This window comes from Kogia breviceps, chromosome 5 (genome assembly GCF_026419965.1).
Source record: "Kogia breviceps isolate mKogBre1 chromosome 5, mKogBre1 haplotype 1, whole genome shotgun sequence".
In the NCBI taxonomy this organism is placed as follows: Eukaryota; Metazoa; Chordata; class Mammalia; order Artiodactyla; family Physeteridae; genus Kogia; species Kogia breviceps.
In genome coordinates this window covers 81,188,065-81,202,781 of record NC_081314.1, presented here as the reverse complement: position 1 = coordinate 81,202,781, position 14,717 = coordinate 81,188,065, and the positions used below count along the sequence as shown (strand labels likewise).

The 14,717-nt window shown below is 48.8% G+C and overlaps 1 protein-coding gene across 7 annotated transcripts in view; it reads right to left on the bottom strand.

The window, feature by feature from the left end:
- MYLK (myosin light chain kinase) overlaps window positions 1–14,717 on the bottom strand; it is a 281,962-nt gene that overhangs the window by 182,478 nt on the left and 84,767 nt on the right. For 4 of the 7 annotated variants that reach the window (XM_067034429.1, XM_067034430.1, XM_067034434.1 and 1 more), the window contains 2 exons: window positions 7,693–7,867; window positions 830–994 (listed from right to left, as the gene is read on the bottom strand). In XM_067034429.1, coding sequence (XP_066890530.1) covers window positions 830–991 — 162 coding nt within the window. In that variant the 5' untranslated portion in view covers window positions 992–994; window positions 7,693–7,867. The remainder of the gene's footprint in view (window positions 1–829; window positions 995–7,692; window positions 7,868–14,717) is intronic. The other 3 variants (XM_059064332.2, XM_067034433.1, XM_067034431.1) reach the window with 1 other exon arrangement.

The following is a 14,717-nucleotide window of genomic DNA, read 5'->3' as shown; positions in this document are numbered from 1 at the left end:
TCTTAACTTGTAGACTCAGAGCGCAACCTATGAGTTCCTCGTCACCTCAGCTGTCTTCTGCTCGGATCAAAGCCTTCTAGCTGCTAAAGCATTTCCTCGGGGAGATCGTCCGTGTTTAATCCAGGACAAATACTACTTGCAAACCCCTGACTTCCACATGCATCTCTGCATCAAGCTGATGATCTGACTTCCTGGTGGCCTGAGCCAGCAGCTTACTAAAAGTCCCTCCAATGGGGCATAACCTCGATATTCTCACAGCTATTCTTCCCATCTTCCTCTTCTCCTTTCTAGTACAAGGGGGACGAGGAATTATCATTGCCTGTTTGCAGAAGAAGAAATGGAGGCCCGGTAAGGGCAAGAGACCAATACCCATTAGCAAAAGGTGACAGAACTGAGATAAGGGGTCCTATCTCCCACCCCATTGCTCTGGATGTACCACGTGGATACACGAGATGGTTAGTTAACCAAACATTCCTTCCAGGTAGGAAGTGAGAGAAAAGTGAGAGTTAGTTCTCAGTTGTCAGATCTGAGACTTCCTGCCACCAGCCCCCCTCTTCTTCTCCTAGGATCAGGTGCATGAACCCAGAACACGACTCGCATTAATAGCAAACCATCAGTGTCCCTCCCCGCCCCCAAATTCTCCAGCACGGCCCAAAGTCAACCATAAACAGAAGAAGTAGGGCCAATGGGCGTATATCCACCTTACTTGTGAGTCCAAAAGGAAAGCAGGCTTTCTGGCAGGTCAGCCTGCCGAGGAGAAGGCCGCAGCAGAAGAAACGATCCCCCCGCCACATGCCCTGCAAGCCGCCCACCCAGCTTCACTCCTTACCCTCCCTTCAAACTTGGCGGTGGCCCCTTCCTTGATGCAGAGGTTCCGAGGGGGCAAAATGAAAGCAGGGGCCTCGGTCAGGGGCATGGAGCCGACTCTCGAGTGATCCACAGCGAGGGAGGTTTTGGAAACGTGTGTCGCAGCCAGCTTCACATCCCCCATGGTCTGCAAACAGGAAGGAAGATCAGGTCAGATGAGACAAAGTACAGCCCGTCCTCCCTGCAGGCAGCCAGCGTGCCCAGGGTGCTGGTTGGGGCCGCAGTGTCGTGGGCTTTACAGGGAGCCCCACTAGGTCAGGGACCACCTGGAGCTCCTCTCTGGGAATAAGAGTCCCTGTGTCCCCTGCACACAAAGCTGCAGGGGTGAAGTCCAGTCTGCCCCAGACGCCAGCTCCCAGGGCCAAGTCCTGGTCTCCCCAAAACCCCGTGGAGAACTTCCAGGAAGGGGGAAGCTAGAGGAGGAACAGAGAAACCAGATGTTTCTCGGCGTTTTCACATGGATATCTGAAGTCATACTTAATAGTCACTCAACCTTCAGAATCTATATCTGCATTAGGCACTCAAGGTGAAAGTAAAAGCTGCTTTTGCCTGAACTGTGAGGGCTCTTGGGCTAAAGAAAAATGGGATCCATAGTCCAAGAAAGAAAAGAGTTTAGGGCTAATACGGCAAGGATCCTGGGTGAGGTGAGGTGAGGTAAGAGTGTGGGGTTGAAAGCAGGGAAGGAAGCAAGGCTAGGGAGGACCCTAGCCACTTCTGGGGACCGGATTGTGAAAAAGCCTCAAAAGTCATAGAACGTCAGAGAAGGGAGCATTTTAAGGTTATCCAGGCTAACTCCTCCATTTATAACTGAGGCCCAGAGAAGGTAAGTCACTCACTCAAAGAGACAAAGCAAAATGATGGCATCACTGGCAGGTAAACCTCAGGCTCCTGACTCCTGGTCCAGGGCCCCGCTGGGACTAGACAAGATGTCTCTGGGGGCGGGCAGGTTGATTGGAACAAAGGGATTTCCTTAGGATTAATTCTAGAAGTGTAATTAGTAACAGGTATGAATCAGTTCCTGGTTGCAAATTACAGAAATGGACTCTGGCTCTCACAAACAGAGAAGGGATCTGTTGGAAAGATGGGGAGTAGGCAAGCTATCGAAGTCCACAGGAAAGGCTGGAGAACCAGGCTGGGAAAACAGGCAGCAGTCGAGAGAAGCCAGGTTGTCAGAACCTAGCCAAGGTCACTGGACACCCATTGCCACCCTCTGGAATATGTCCCAAGTATCCCTGCTCCAGATTTCAAGTCCAGGTAGGAGCCTCACCAGGCTGGGATGGTTCCAGGTTGGGGACCACATCTTACTCAGCATGGAATCCATGGTACCTGGCCTATCACAGGCCTGCAACAAACGTCTGCTAAACTGAAGAGGAAGAGTATTTCCAGTTTTTATTTTTCTGTTCATTTTCTTGGGATCGTCAGTCACAAGCCTATGTCCCATGCCAAGTGGGGTAAGCTGACAGAAATGAACAGTGATAATCTGGGCATATAATTAGTTTGTTTAAATTTAATAACATCTAACAAAACTAAAATGGAGGTTACAAGTTAAAGTAACAAAGAGCTAGGTTTGTTTGTAAAATGGCACATCCCCTGCTTGACAAAGCCAGCTTTCTCTTTCACAGATGAGGTATTAGCTTTGCAAACAAAATCCTTTCCAAATTATAAGACTCACAGGTTCACTGTAGTAAGTAACAATAAAAACGAAATTTATGTAGCACTTACTATATACCAGGAACTATTCTAAACACTTTATAAATACTAGCTCAACTGCTCCTTTCAACAACACTGTGAGACAGATGATCTCATCATCCCCATTTTATGGATTAGAAACTGAGGCTCACTGAGATTAAGTCATTTGCCCAGGGTCAGAGTATTTAGTAGGGGGCAGAACTGGCATTTGATCCCAGGTGTCTGGCACCAAAGCTCCTATTCTTAACCGCTGGACCCTCTTTTTTTAAAAAAAAATAATTTATTTATTTATTTTTGGCTGCGCTGGGTCTTTTTGTTGCTGTGCGCGGGCCTTCTCTAGTTGCAGCTAGCGAGGGCTACTCTTCGTTGCAATGCGTGGGCTTCTCACTGCAGCTCTTGTTGCAGAGCACGGGCTCTAGGCGCACGGGCTTCAGTAGTTGTGGCATGTGGGCTCAGTAGTTGTGGTGCATGGGCTTAGTTGCTCCTCGGCATGTGGGATCTTCCCTGACCAGGGCTTAATCCCGTGTCCCCTGCATTGGCAGGCGGATTCTTAATCACTACGCCACCAGGGAAGTCCCCCACTGGACCCTCTTGCTTCCTACTAGCAGTCAGAGTTGCCTGATGGGAAGGGGGTCTGAGGTTGGGGTAATAAGCGAGAAAGCTGACAGCTGCTACCACACACACATAATACTGAGGTCTTCCATATGACACAGCATACCAATGACAACATTAAAAGGCATTTGATGATCTGGGATAAAATGTTTGCAACAAGAATGAAGGATGAGGGGCTTCCCTGGTGGCGCAGTGGTTGAGAATCCGCCTGCCGATGCAGGGGATACGGGTTCGTGCCCCGGTACGGGAAGATCCCACATGCCGCGGAGCGGCTGGGCCCGTGAGCCATGGCCGCTGAGCCTGTGCGTCCGGAGCCTGTGCTCCGCAATGGGAGAGGCCACAACAGTGAGAGGCCCGCGTAACACAAAAAAAAAAAAAAAAAAAAAAAAGAATGAAGGATGAGGATATTTTATATATAAGAAAACAGCCTGACAGATAATGGGTAGAGCTATGGCTTGGACGGTGCACAGAAGATAGACAAATGACCACAACACAAATGGTAGCTGCCTAGCCTCAATCAGAATCCAAGAGTGCAAATTAAGGACAAGTTATTATTTTAAAAAACTGACCAAACTGACATTAAAAAGAAAGATAACATACAATACCAGTGAGACTGTGGGTACTCATACCCTTCTGAGGAGTATAAACTGAAGCAATCTTTCTGGAAAGCAATTTGTCAAAAAGAGTCTGAAAAAAATGTCCATCTCTTTCTCCAGTAATCCTCCATTTAGAAATATATTATTGGGAAAGAAACAGAGATACAGCCCCACATTTATATATGAGACTACTAATCACATTACTTATAGGAAAATAAACAGAAGAATAATCCAGTTAAATAGAAATAGAAAAAAAAACAACAACAAAAAAACACAGTTAAATATCCAACAGTGAGAATTGGTTGAATACAGTAGAATATCAGGCAGTTCTATGAGTATATTTACAAGGAAAATAATAATAGGAATTTAATGATATAGAAATTTTAAACTAAAAATAAGTTTCATTATGGAAAATTTCAAACAGAAAAGTAGAAAGAATGATAAAATGAGCACCTCAAACACCTATCACCTAGATTCAACAGTTAACATTTTGCCATATCTATATCATTGTGTTTGTGTATGTGTTTGCAGAACCATTTCAAGGTAATCAGGATATAATTTTAATGGCAAGAATCAGGATATAGTCATTCACTCAATTAAAATATATTTATTGAACATCCACCATGTTGCAAGCTAGGGGCTAGGGATACAGCAGTGAACAATTACGTGTGTGTGTGTGTGTGTGTGTGTGTGTGTGTGTCGTGAGTGTGATAACATGGGGTTCTTATATCCTGCAGAGCCTCCCAGGACCATACACCCCAGAGGGGACACTCTTCTCTCTGCCTTCCTCCACTGCCACTGAAGTGAGGTGACAAATACACTCTGCGCTGCCAACGCCAGGGGTGGGGTGGAGAGAGGGCAAGTATCACAAGGGCTGTCGCCAGCCGCAAGTCCAGGGCACTGCTACTTTCCAGCTATTAGCTGGGCAAGGTACTTCAACTCTCCTGGCCTCAGTTTCCTTTTCTATGAAATGAGAATGATAATATCAATCTCACAAAGTTGAGGGAAGGATTTGAATGACAGTATATATAAAACACTTAGTACAGCATAAAAGGCACTCAATAATTGGTAGCTGTCAACGTGGTCATCATCCAGCCCCCAAAGGGAAAGCAAGTTCCCTAACCCTGCAGGACAGACCCTTTGCACCAAGGATGGCAAGCCCAGGCCAGCCTGATTATCCTCAGGGCAAGGGTATCTGAGTGGGATTATGGTATAACAGCAGTGGGAAGCATATGGCAGACCATGAGAAGGGGTGTAGGAGGGCCTGGGGCCCCCTGACAGCCTCCACAGCACTGTCCTGTGTGTCCTAGCATGGAACGGGCAGGGTGCATGCACCCGACATCGTGCTCAGCCCTAATCTCACTCAATCTCCCCGTCCTGCAAGGCAGTTCTGATTATGCTCCTTTCACAAACGAGGACACGGGGGCTCAGAAAACCAACTACATTTGTCCAAGGTCACATAGCTAAGAAGTGGAAACCAAACTGAATTCTGATCATAGCCATACCCTGTGGGCTTCCTGGAGGGCCCCCGGACCCAGACTAGGCATTTCCTGCCTTCCCCAGTAATGGGAGATGTGAGAGGCAGAGGCTTTCGGCAGTTGCATAAAGGAAGGGGGGCGGGGGAATGTAACACCCCCTTCTGCTCTCACTTCTGGCTTTCAAAGACACAAGACTTCACTCTGCTTTCGGGTGAACTGGAAACTAAGAGTGGTGACATGGGGCTCAGAATCCTCTCTATAAATCCTCTTGATCTTGACCTTCTGAGGTCTCCTGAAGGCCCTGGATGCTATCATCAAAAGGGACATGCTTGGCCCCATACACACAGAAGATAGAAGTCATCCATCCCTGGGCGGGTGGGAAGGTCTGGCTTCAGGTCAGAAACAGAACAGGCAAGTCAATACAGCAAGTGCCCTGCGAGGGGTGGGGGAGGGTGGGAAGGGCAGTTTTTAACCACCACACAGGCAGAACCGGAGCCCAATCCCAGGCTGGCCAGGCACACCAAACAGCCCTGCTCGGCCCATCACCCCACCCACTGCCATCAGCCGCATAAACAGATTCCGTCCACATTGCCAATTAATGGTTACTGGCATATCTGGAATGCTCTACCAATAATAATTATTATAATAATTATAAATCAAACCAAACCATCCTTGTTCCCTTCTAACCCCTCATCCAGCCTGTTGACCACATTCCAGTCGAAAGCACCATAGGGCCTGAGTGACTTCTGCAATAATTTCTCTATCGGCAGAGCAGTACTCAGTGGCTGGAGTCAAATACACCTACCCAGGGGGGTTTCGTTCAGCACCAGTTAAATGCAGATCAAGAAGAGACATGTACCAAAATGTTCACTGCAGCTCTATTTACAATAGCCAGGAGATGGAAGCAACCTAAGTGTCCATCAACGGATGAATGGATAAAGAAGATGTGGCACATATATACAATGGAGTATTACTCAGCCATAAAGAAACGAAACTGAGTTATTTGTAGTGAGGTGGATGGACCTGGAGTCTGTCATACAGAGTGAAGTAAGTCAGAAGGAGAAAAACAAATACCGTATGCTAACACATATATATGGAATCTAAGAAAAAAAAATGTCACAAAGAGATTAGTGGTAGGACGGGAATAAAACACAGACCTACTAGAGCATGGACTTGAGGATATGGGAAGGGGGAAGGGTAAGCTGTGACAAAGTGAGAGAGTGGCAGGGACATATATACACTATCAAATGTAAATTAGATAGCTAGTGGGAAGCTGCCGCATAGCACAGGGAGATCAGCTGCTTTGTGACCACCTAGAGGGGTGGGATAGGGAGGGTGGGAGGGAGGGAGACGCAAGAGGGAAGAGATATGGAACATATGTATATGTATAACTGATTCACTTTGTTGTAAAGCAGAAACTAACACACCATTGTAAAGCAATTATACGCCAATAAAGATGTTTAAAAAAAATAAAAATAAAAAGTTACATGTTTCTTTGTTAAAAAAAAAAAGAAAAAAGAAGAGACAGAAGTAAGAAGAGGAAAAACAGGAGGAGGGGATCAGAAGAGCAGTGCTCTGAGGGCTGAAAGCCACACGCCGCCATACAGACAATGCTTGGGCCAAAGCTCACCTCCAAATAAGGTTTTCACAAGTAACAGAATTTATTAATCCTTCAAAGCAGCACTAAATTAATTTGACTTTAATTCGATCAAAAGCACTTTCAACTGTCTCTTGAACCCAGAAAGGAACACTTTCAACTATGGCCAAGAGAGAGGGCAAAAAGACTCAGAGAAAAGTTTAAAATCAAGAATCAAGTTACACAGCAGAACAAGTCTAGAGAAACCAGCTGCCCCCTTCCCTACCCAAAGTGCATACATTTTTCATGATCGTAGTCCTTAAGCACCTGATCCAGCGAGGCATCCTGGAGATACCATACCTTCCCTACAGGGAAGGGCTCCCAGACGGTTCTGCAGTGGAAGCCTGGCCGTCAGCCATGAACCCCCGGAGCCACAGGCACACAGCAAACACAGCAAACCACCAGAGGTGCAAATGCCGCAGGCAATGACAGTTCCCTCTCCCCACATTAATCCTCTCTCTTCAGAGCATTCAAATCCTGACAAATTCCCTAATCTCTCCTAATCTTGGAACGAGCTGCTCCTTGGCTGTGGGCTGTGCCTGCTGACTTGCTGTGACCCACGGGAGCAGGCAGCGGCAGCAGGGTCACACACCAGAGAACGGACACGGCTTACCGTGACCTCTTCCCCGGGCAGCTCTCCCATGAGTCGGGACGCGTGGACGGCCACGCTTTACCACCGTACTGCAGAGACACCTGTCCAAGGTCTGTCAGGGAAGGAAGACAGTGAAGGAGAGCCAGAGATGTAGCAGAGCCCAGGGCCAGACTGAAAAGTTAAGAGGCATTCGTCTGACTGCTCACAGATGTTGCAACTTGCCTTGTGCCGGGCAGCCAACTTCACCCGGTCAGAGCGATGTGTGGTTCCAATCCGCCCAGCTGGGGTGACCTTTGAAACCCCTGGCTGTCAGCTGCAGAGGCTCTGAGTGGAGTCCCAGGGAAACCAGGGATAGAAGCTCACAGGCTTTTACTTGTTCAGAGCTGCAGGTTCCAATCTGAGTGTGGAGCAAAGGGAGGACACTGTCAAGCTGAGAGCTGAGTCCTTGGAGGGGCTGAGCACACCCCCAACTCCACATCTGGCCTGGAACACCACCCATCCCTAGGCACATGTGGCCTGGGAGTACCACCCAGGGCTCGTGGGACCCTTGCCTCTTGAGTCCCAGCTCCCTCCTCCTTGAGCTGAAGAAGCCCTGTTTATGATCCCTGGGGTGGGAGCAAGCTCAGAGAGCAGATGGGTGGGGGACTCCTGTGTTCCTGTCTTAAGGAATCTGGGCTGAGATTTGACCCAGGCTCCACAGACTGTGTTCACGTTGAGAACAGGACCTAGCAGCACCGGTCCTGAGCCCTGGAGAGCTTCAGGAGTGGTCCCTGGCACATACTTCTAAAACATGGTAGTGAGGTGATGCCCAGTCCAGTCCTTCTCCTCCAGGGGACAGAAGGTATTTCCATAGTTCCAAAGGAATCTCTCATCCTATGCAACTCACACCTTAGGACAGACTGCAGATGTCCAAATCAGAAATGATGTGGATTTAAGCTTTCTACTGACTTGTGTCTGATTCTGGAGTAACCGGACTTCTCCTAACACCTAGCTTACCCCTTAGCCACTAGCTCAGCAGTTCTCAAACTTTTTAGTCTCAGGGTCCCTTCATACTCCTAAAATTATTGAAGATCCCAAAGAGCTTTTGTGTGTGAATTGTTGCTATCAATATTTTACTGTATTAAATTAAATTCTTACTGTATTAAAACTAAGAAGTAGTAATTCATTTAAAACATCAATAATAAGCCCATTAGGTTAACATAAATAACACTTTTATTGTTGTTTTTTTGGGGGTTTTTTTTTGCGGTACGCGGGCCTCTCACTGCCGTGGCCTCTCCCGCAGCGGAGCACAGGCTCCAGACGCGCAGGCTCAGCGGCCATGGCTCACGGGCCCAGCCGCTCCGCGGCACGTGGGATCCTCCCGGACCGGGGCACAAACCTGTGTCCCCTGCACCGGCAGGCGGACTCTCAACCACTGCGCCACCAGGGAAGCCCATAAATAACACTTTTAAAAGAAAACTACATATTCTGAAACAAAACCAAAAAAGTTTAGGGCTTCCCTGGTGACGCAGCGGTTGGGAATCTGCCAGGGCCCACTTTGAGAACCACTGCTCTACCCTATCTCCTGCTCTCCCCATCACTATCTGTTCTTCTGTCCTCCATAAAGCACACAAGTGGAAAGGGAATAATGGTTCTATAGGAGTAGTGGTGTGCGGCTTTGAGGGGCAGGTGGGAGAGAGGGTGAATCAATACCTAATTTGATTCCATCTTTTTTTTCCAAGGGGAATGGTTGAACATATGTGGACCGGAGAGATCTGAAGACAGACACTGATGAAGAGAATACCTTTAAGGCAACTGAGTTCTTGGTCAAGACTGAATGTGCACCACAGACTCTGGAAGACCTTGCACATGGTAGATACTTGAATATTTTATGGATAATAAAGGAAGAAATGAATCCAAGAAAACAATGCTGCTCACACTGAGGAACAGAGGTGACTCCAGATCTCGGTCTCCTAGACAGAGGTCTCTGGGGAGCAACCAGAGACTGGAAAGTCATTTTGAATTGGACAGAACTAAGGACAGTAATTCGGACAAAATCATGGAAGGTGTGTCTATCACATACATCACAGTTGGCCGCCGTGCAGTCATGTGGTTATTTGATTAACATTTGTCTCCCCCACTGGAACGTAAGCCCCTCCACTAGGTCACGGGTCCTGTGTGGTTCGCTCACTACTGTATCCCTAATGCCTAGAATATGGATGAGCACACAGTAAGTTCTCAACAAATACTTGTGGGATATATGAATAAATTGGAAGTTGGGATTAAAAAGCATAAAAAATCACTTCCAAACTATGGTATCACTTAATTTTGTTGTGGAGCAAACATGTGAACATTAGAGAGAGGATGTAAGGAAAGAAATGGGCGAACAGGTCACAACAATAAACAGTCTACCTCTCTGGGGCCTGTAGGCATTTGGTTCGAGACACATGGGTAGCAGTCCTGGCTCTAAACCAGGCATGTAACTTGTGAATCCTTTCCCCTCTTTGCTTCTCAGGCCGCCTGGGTGTGAAGTGAGCACAGTCATACCCGGCCCTGGGTACGCTCTCTGGGTTTCCTGCTGGCATCCTTGAGAGACTTGGGCCCAGGTTTCCGGGTTCCTAAGGGATATCAGGTAAAGCCAGCCCACTCCTTCCTGCCTCCCCCACCAGTTGAGTTCCTCCCTGAGCCCACATGCCTGTGGCCTTCCTTCCCCATGGTGTCCTGGGCCTTTCCTCTTGAAAGACACATTAAAGGAAGGTTGGGCGGACTTCCCTGGTGGCGCAGTGGTTAAGAATCCGCCTGCCAATGCAGGGGACATGGGGTCAAGCAGCCTGCGTGCCACAACTACTGAGCCCCATGTGCCTAGAGCCCGTGCTCTGCAACAAGAGAAGCCACCGCAATGAGAAGCCCGTGCGCCGCAATGAAGAGTAGCCCCCGCTCGCTGCAACTAGAGGAAGCCCGCGTGCAGCAACAAAGACCCAACGCAGCCATAAATAAATAAATAAATATTTTTAAAAAGGAAGGCTGGGCTTCTACAGGCAGCTGACCTACCCGCTTCAGCCCGGTCACATCATCAGAGGAGCAGACCACGGGCAGGAGGAGGGTGTCCACTCAGCAACTCTACCCTGAGTGCCCACATCTTTGGCAGAAAGTTATTTTAAAATTTTCTTAAAAGGGGATCAAACCAAAAAAACACAGCCAAATGAACACACAGTGTGAACGAGTGAGGCCTGCTCTCCTGGAGCTGCTCTCTTACTGTTGGGATTCTTGCTTAATTTGAGATTTAATGAGACCAGATGAGAGAAGTTTTCTGCAGTAAAAGTCACATGCAAAAAGAAATCAGAGCCAGAAACCCTGATTATAATTAAATTAGCAACGTGCACATTCCTGTCACAGTCTTAGCAACATCCTAAAGTTCACTCAGCTCGTTAGCAGTATCATCCCTGCAGAAGTAAGTTTGGGGTCACAGGCGTGTTTATTCAACCATCCCCTTCTCAAATACCTTGCCTCCCCCTCCATCCTGCTAAAGCCACGCCGATGTGCCCGTGAGATGAGCGGTGGGAGGACTCAGGCAGGAGCAGCCCCACCTCGGTCCGTGGGAGCCCAGGAAATCCACTCGGGGAGGAGGAACGGTGCTTGTGGCTTCCATCGACAGGATGCCCCTCAGCAGGGAACAGACTGCTGTGCAGCCAGATGTGCGTCCTCCGCTGCGAAACTGTGTGGCCTGAGGCAAGCGACAACCTCTGAAAGTCTTAGTTTACTCATCTGTAAAATGGAGCTACTATTAATACTCTCCTACCTGCAGGGTTGCTATGAGGGTCAGCAATGCGTATAAAAAACAGCCCGGCCCAGTCTCTGGCACAGAATAAGTGCTCAGTCCATGGTGGCTGCTACTGTTAATGCTGTTGTTGTCATTGTTGTTTTAAGATTTCTGTCAGAAGCTCAGAGGATAGAAGCAGCCTTGGCCAACAAGGGGGCCAGCTGAGGAAAATTGGCAGGCAGCACCTGACGGTTAAATAGCTCAGGAGAGTCAGAGGCTCCAGTGCCCACTGTGGCTGTACCCTAGCCACTGTGTGACCTTGAGAAAGCCACTTCCCATCTCTGGTTCTCTCTCTGACCTGAAGAGCCTCTCTGGACCTTCCTGCCCTAGTTCACCTGTGTCTCTAGGACTGTTGCCAGCTCTCCATAGGATACCTGGGCAGGTAGGAAAGGTTCCAGCATGGGGAGCCAAGCCCACAGCAGAGACAAGATGCTTTGGGACACCAGGAGAGGAGAAAGAAGAGGGTTCTGTTCCAGGCCCTCCACGCAGGGCTTCACAGGCTGACAGGTGCATCTGGTCCTCGGGGCACGCTTGTGAGACACAGGCACAAGCCATGAAGACTGAAGCCTGGGCCAGCGCTAGGCATGAGCATGAATCCGCTCATTCCAGCTTCGCAGCCTCTGGCCTCTCCCAGGTCGAGCTTCTGATTCTGTGAGGTCTGTCCAGAGAGGGGCTGGGGCTGAAAGAGCTGAGGGGAAACCCCAGGAAAAAGAGGAGAAAAAGGAACCAATAATAGCTCCTGTTTAGTGAGCACTTATTAAGCGTCAGGAGTGGACTAAGTACTTAAGGTGATTCCCTTAGCAGAGCGGCAAATGCTAACAGCAAAATTAATGAGGCAGGGTGCTGGGGAGAGTCATTTGCTCATAAAGTAAGTGGAATATATTCCTTTTCTTTCTACCACTTCATTCTTCCTCTCCTTCCTCCAATTTAGCCAACATTTAGTAATTTATTTTGAAAGCTCTGGAGTCTTGGGCATGGGGAGCACATGGAAGGGGTGGCAGGTGGTCAGGGGTGGGGGGTGCGCTATTAGGGATGTAGTGTCCAAGGGGTGAGAGGGGTAAAGGGAAGGGTCCCCACTCTGGGCCCTGAGTCTGCCTGGCCATTCCTCTCTTGGTCTTTAGTGAAGCCTAGGAAAGCTCTGGAAAAGAAGGCCCAGGAAGGGAATCCATGATTCTGCTCATCACACCCTCCTTGGAGGGACCCTGAGCAGCTTCTCCAGCTCCAGACAGGCATGTCCCATCCCGTCTTTCTGAGCCACTGGAAGCACATGCTGCCCTTCAGCTTTCTGTCGGGAGCTGGCCCTGTGGTGATGATCTGAGGGGACCGGCCCAGAGGATCCTGTCCTGGGAGGGCCCTTGGATTCTGAGAACACGGCTGCAAGTGAACTTTGAGCAGAGCTCGCCCAGGCCCGGCTACTGAACACGGACCCAGCTTCTCTCCACACAGTTTAGGGGAGTTGCCAGCACCCCATGGCCTGTTGCTCCTGGGAAAACACTAGCCCTGTGACTGGACTAGCCCTGGCTGATGCGAGGAGAGAGAATGAGAAAGACCCTTCTAGGGAGGCCTGCCTTTCCCCGTGACAGGCTCAGGCACTGACTGGAACAGTGTCTTCCAAGGAGACGGGGAGCAGGGAGCACAGTCGACAGGAGGGTCTGCAGAGATGTGGATGCTGATAAGAACTAGGGCTGAGTTTGAAGGCTCTCTCCAGCCATAGGCGTCCACAGCTCCTGCTGGACCTCCTGGGGCCCAGGCTGGCTCCACCACATCCCTGCTTCCCCGAGCTTCCCTTACTGAGAGGTGTGGGGATCCTTCTTTGGCAAACCCTGACACAGCATGAGAATATGAGGCAAGCCAGCCTGCTTCACCAACTCCTACAGGCTCCGGGATTTGAAATGCGAATTTGTAATTGTTTTCTACTTACTCCCACAGACGAAACCTGGCCTCTTCCAGCTGAAGCCAAAGGCCTGGCCAACAATGTACGCATTTCTAGTTTCTCTCCCACTCTTGGTTAGCACTGAGACAAGGGGGCAGGTGAACAAAGAAGAATGAGGAGGGAGCCAAGACCGGGTGTCTCCAACATGCCAGAGGAGGGAGGGTGCTAAATCCAGGTGGGTTTTTCCCCTGGAATTTTTAGGTTGGCTGCCCCAACCAGAGAGAAATGATCAATTCCTACTCTAGGGTCAAGCCCAGAACTGAATCAAGAACACTGTTGGGGTAACCACCAGTCCTGGGACACTAGGAACAAGGAATTGACAATCTAAGAGTAAGCTGGGTGGTGATGCCAGCCAGTGGACTTGGGCAAGCCATCCCATCACAGGCTGTGTCGTCAGACATGCCGCACTTGAACCTGCTTCTGCCACTTAGTATCCAGATGACCATGGGTGATTTACTTAATCTCTCTAAAGCTCAATTTTCCCATCCGTAAATCTGTTCTGTAGGGCTCTGTAGAGATTAGAGGGAAGGTCAAGTATCTAACACAAAGCAGATACTCAGAATACCCAACACACTGTAACTGCAATGCAATTTCTAACCATGCCTGGCACATAGCAAGCACTTAGCAAATGATGACTCTCAGGTAACAGTCAACTAGGAGGACCAATCAGAGGTATCACATTTCACTTATATGTTCTCGTTCATTGAAATATTGCCTCAGGGACTTCCCTGGTGGTCCCGTGGTAAAGAATCCACCTTCTAATGCAGGGGACATGGGTTCAATCCCTGGTCAGGGAACTAAGATACCACACGCCGCAGGACAACTAAGCCCAAACTCCACAACTACTGAGCTCACGTGCCTCAATGAGAGAGCCCACGTGCCACAAACTATAGAGCCCACGTGCTCTGGAGCCCTCGCGCCACAACTAGAGAGAGAAAACCCGCACACCACCACTAGAGAGAAGCCCATGCCTCAATGAAAGATCCTGCACGCCTCAATGAAGACCCCGCGTGCAACTAAGACCCGATGCAGACAAACAAAAGAAATTAAAAAAAAAAAAAAGAAATACTGCCTTAAACATAGCCTCATCTATCACAGAGAGTAGATTACTAATTCACACTCTTACATTGACTTCTTTTACTCATTTATTTGTCATTGGCCAGACAATATGCATTGCTCTCATCCCAAATTCTAGCTTCCTGGTTAGAAAAGTGGAATACGGCTGTATCGCAGAATGTGAGGGTTGGTAGGGGACCTAAATCATCTAGCCCAACCCCTTCACTTTACAGATGAGGAAGTGGGCCCAGAGTGGACTTATGTATCCTCAAAGACCAGAGGAGGGCAGGGATCTCTGAAGTTTTCAAGGCATGAGAATTCATGAGAATGAATCATGATCATCTAAGCAAGTGAGCCCTGCAGTAGAGAGCTGAGCTGGGCAAGGGAAGATGGTGGTACATGTCTCCGTGCAAGGAAACTCACCTGGGAAAGGGATGGGTCAAGGGAGGTTTTGAGAGA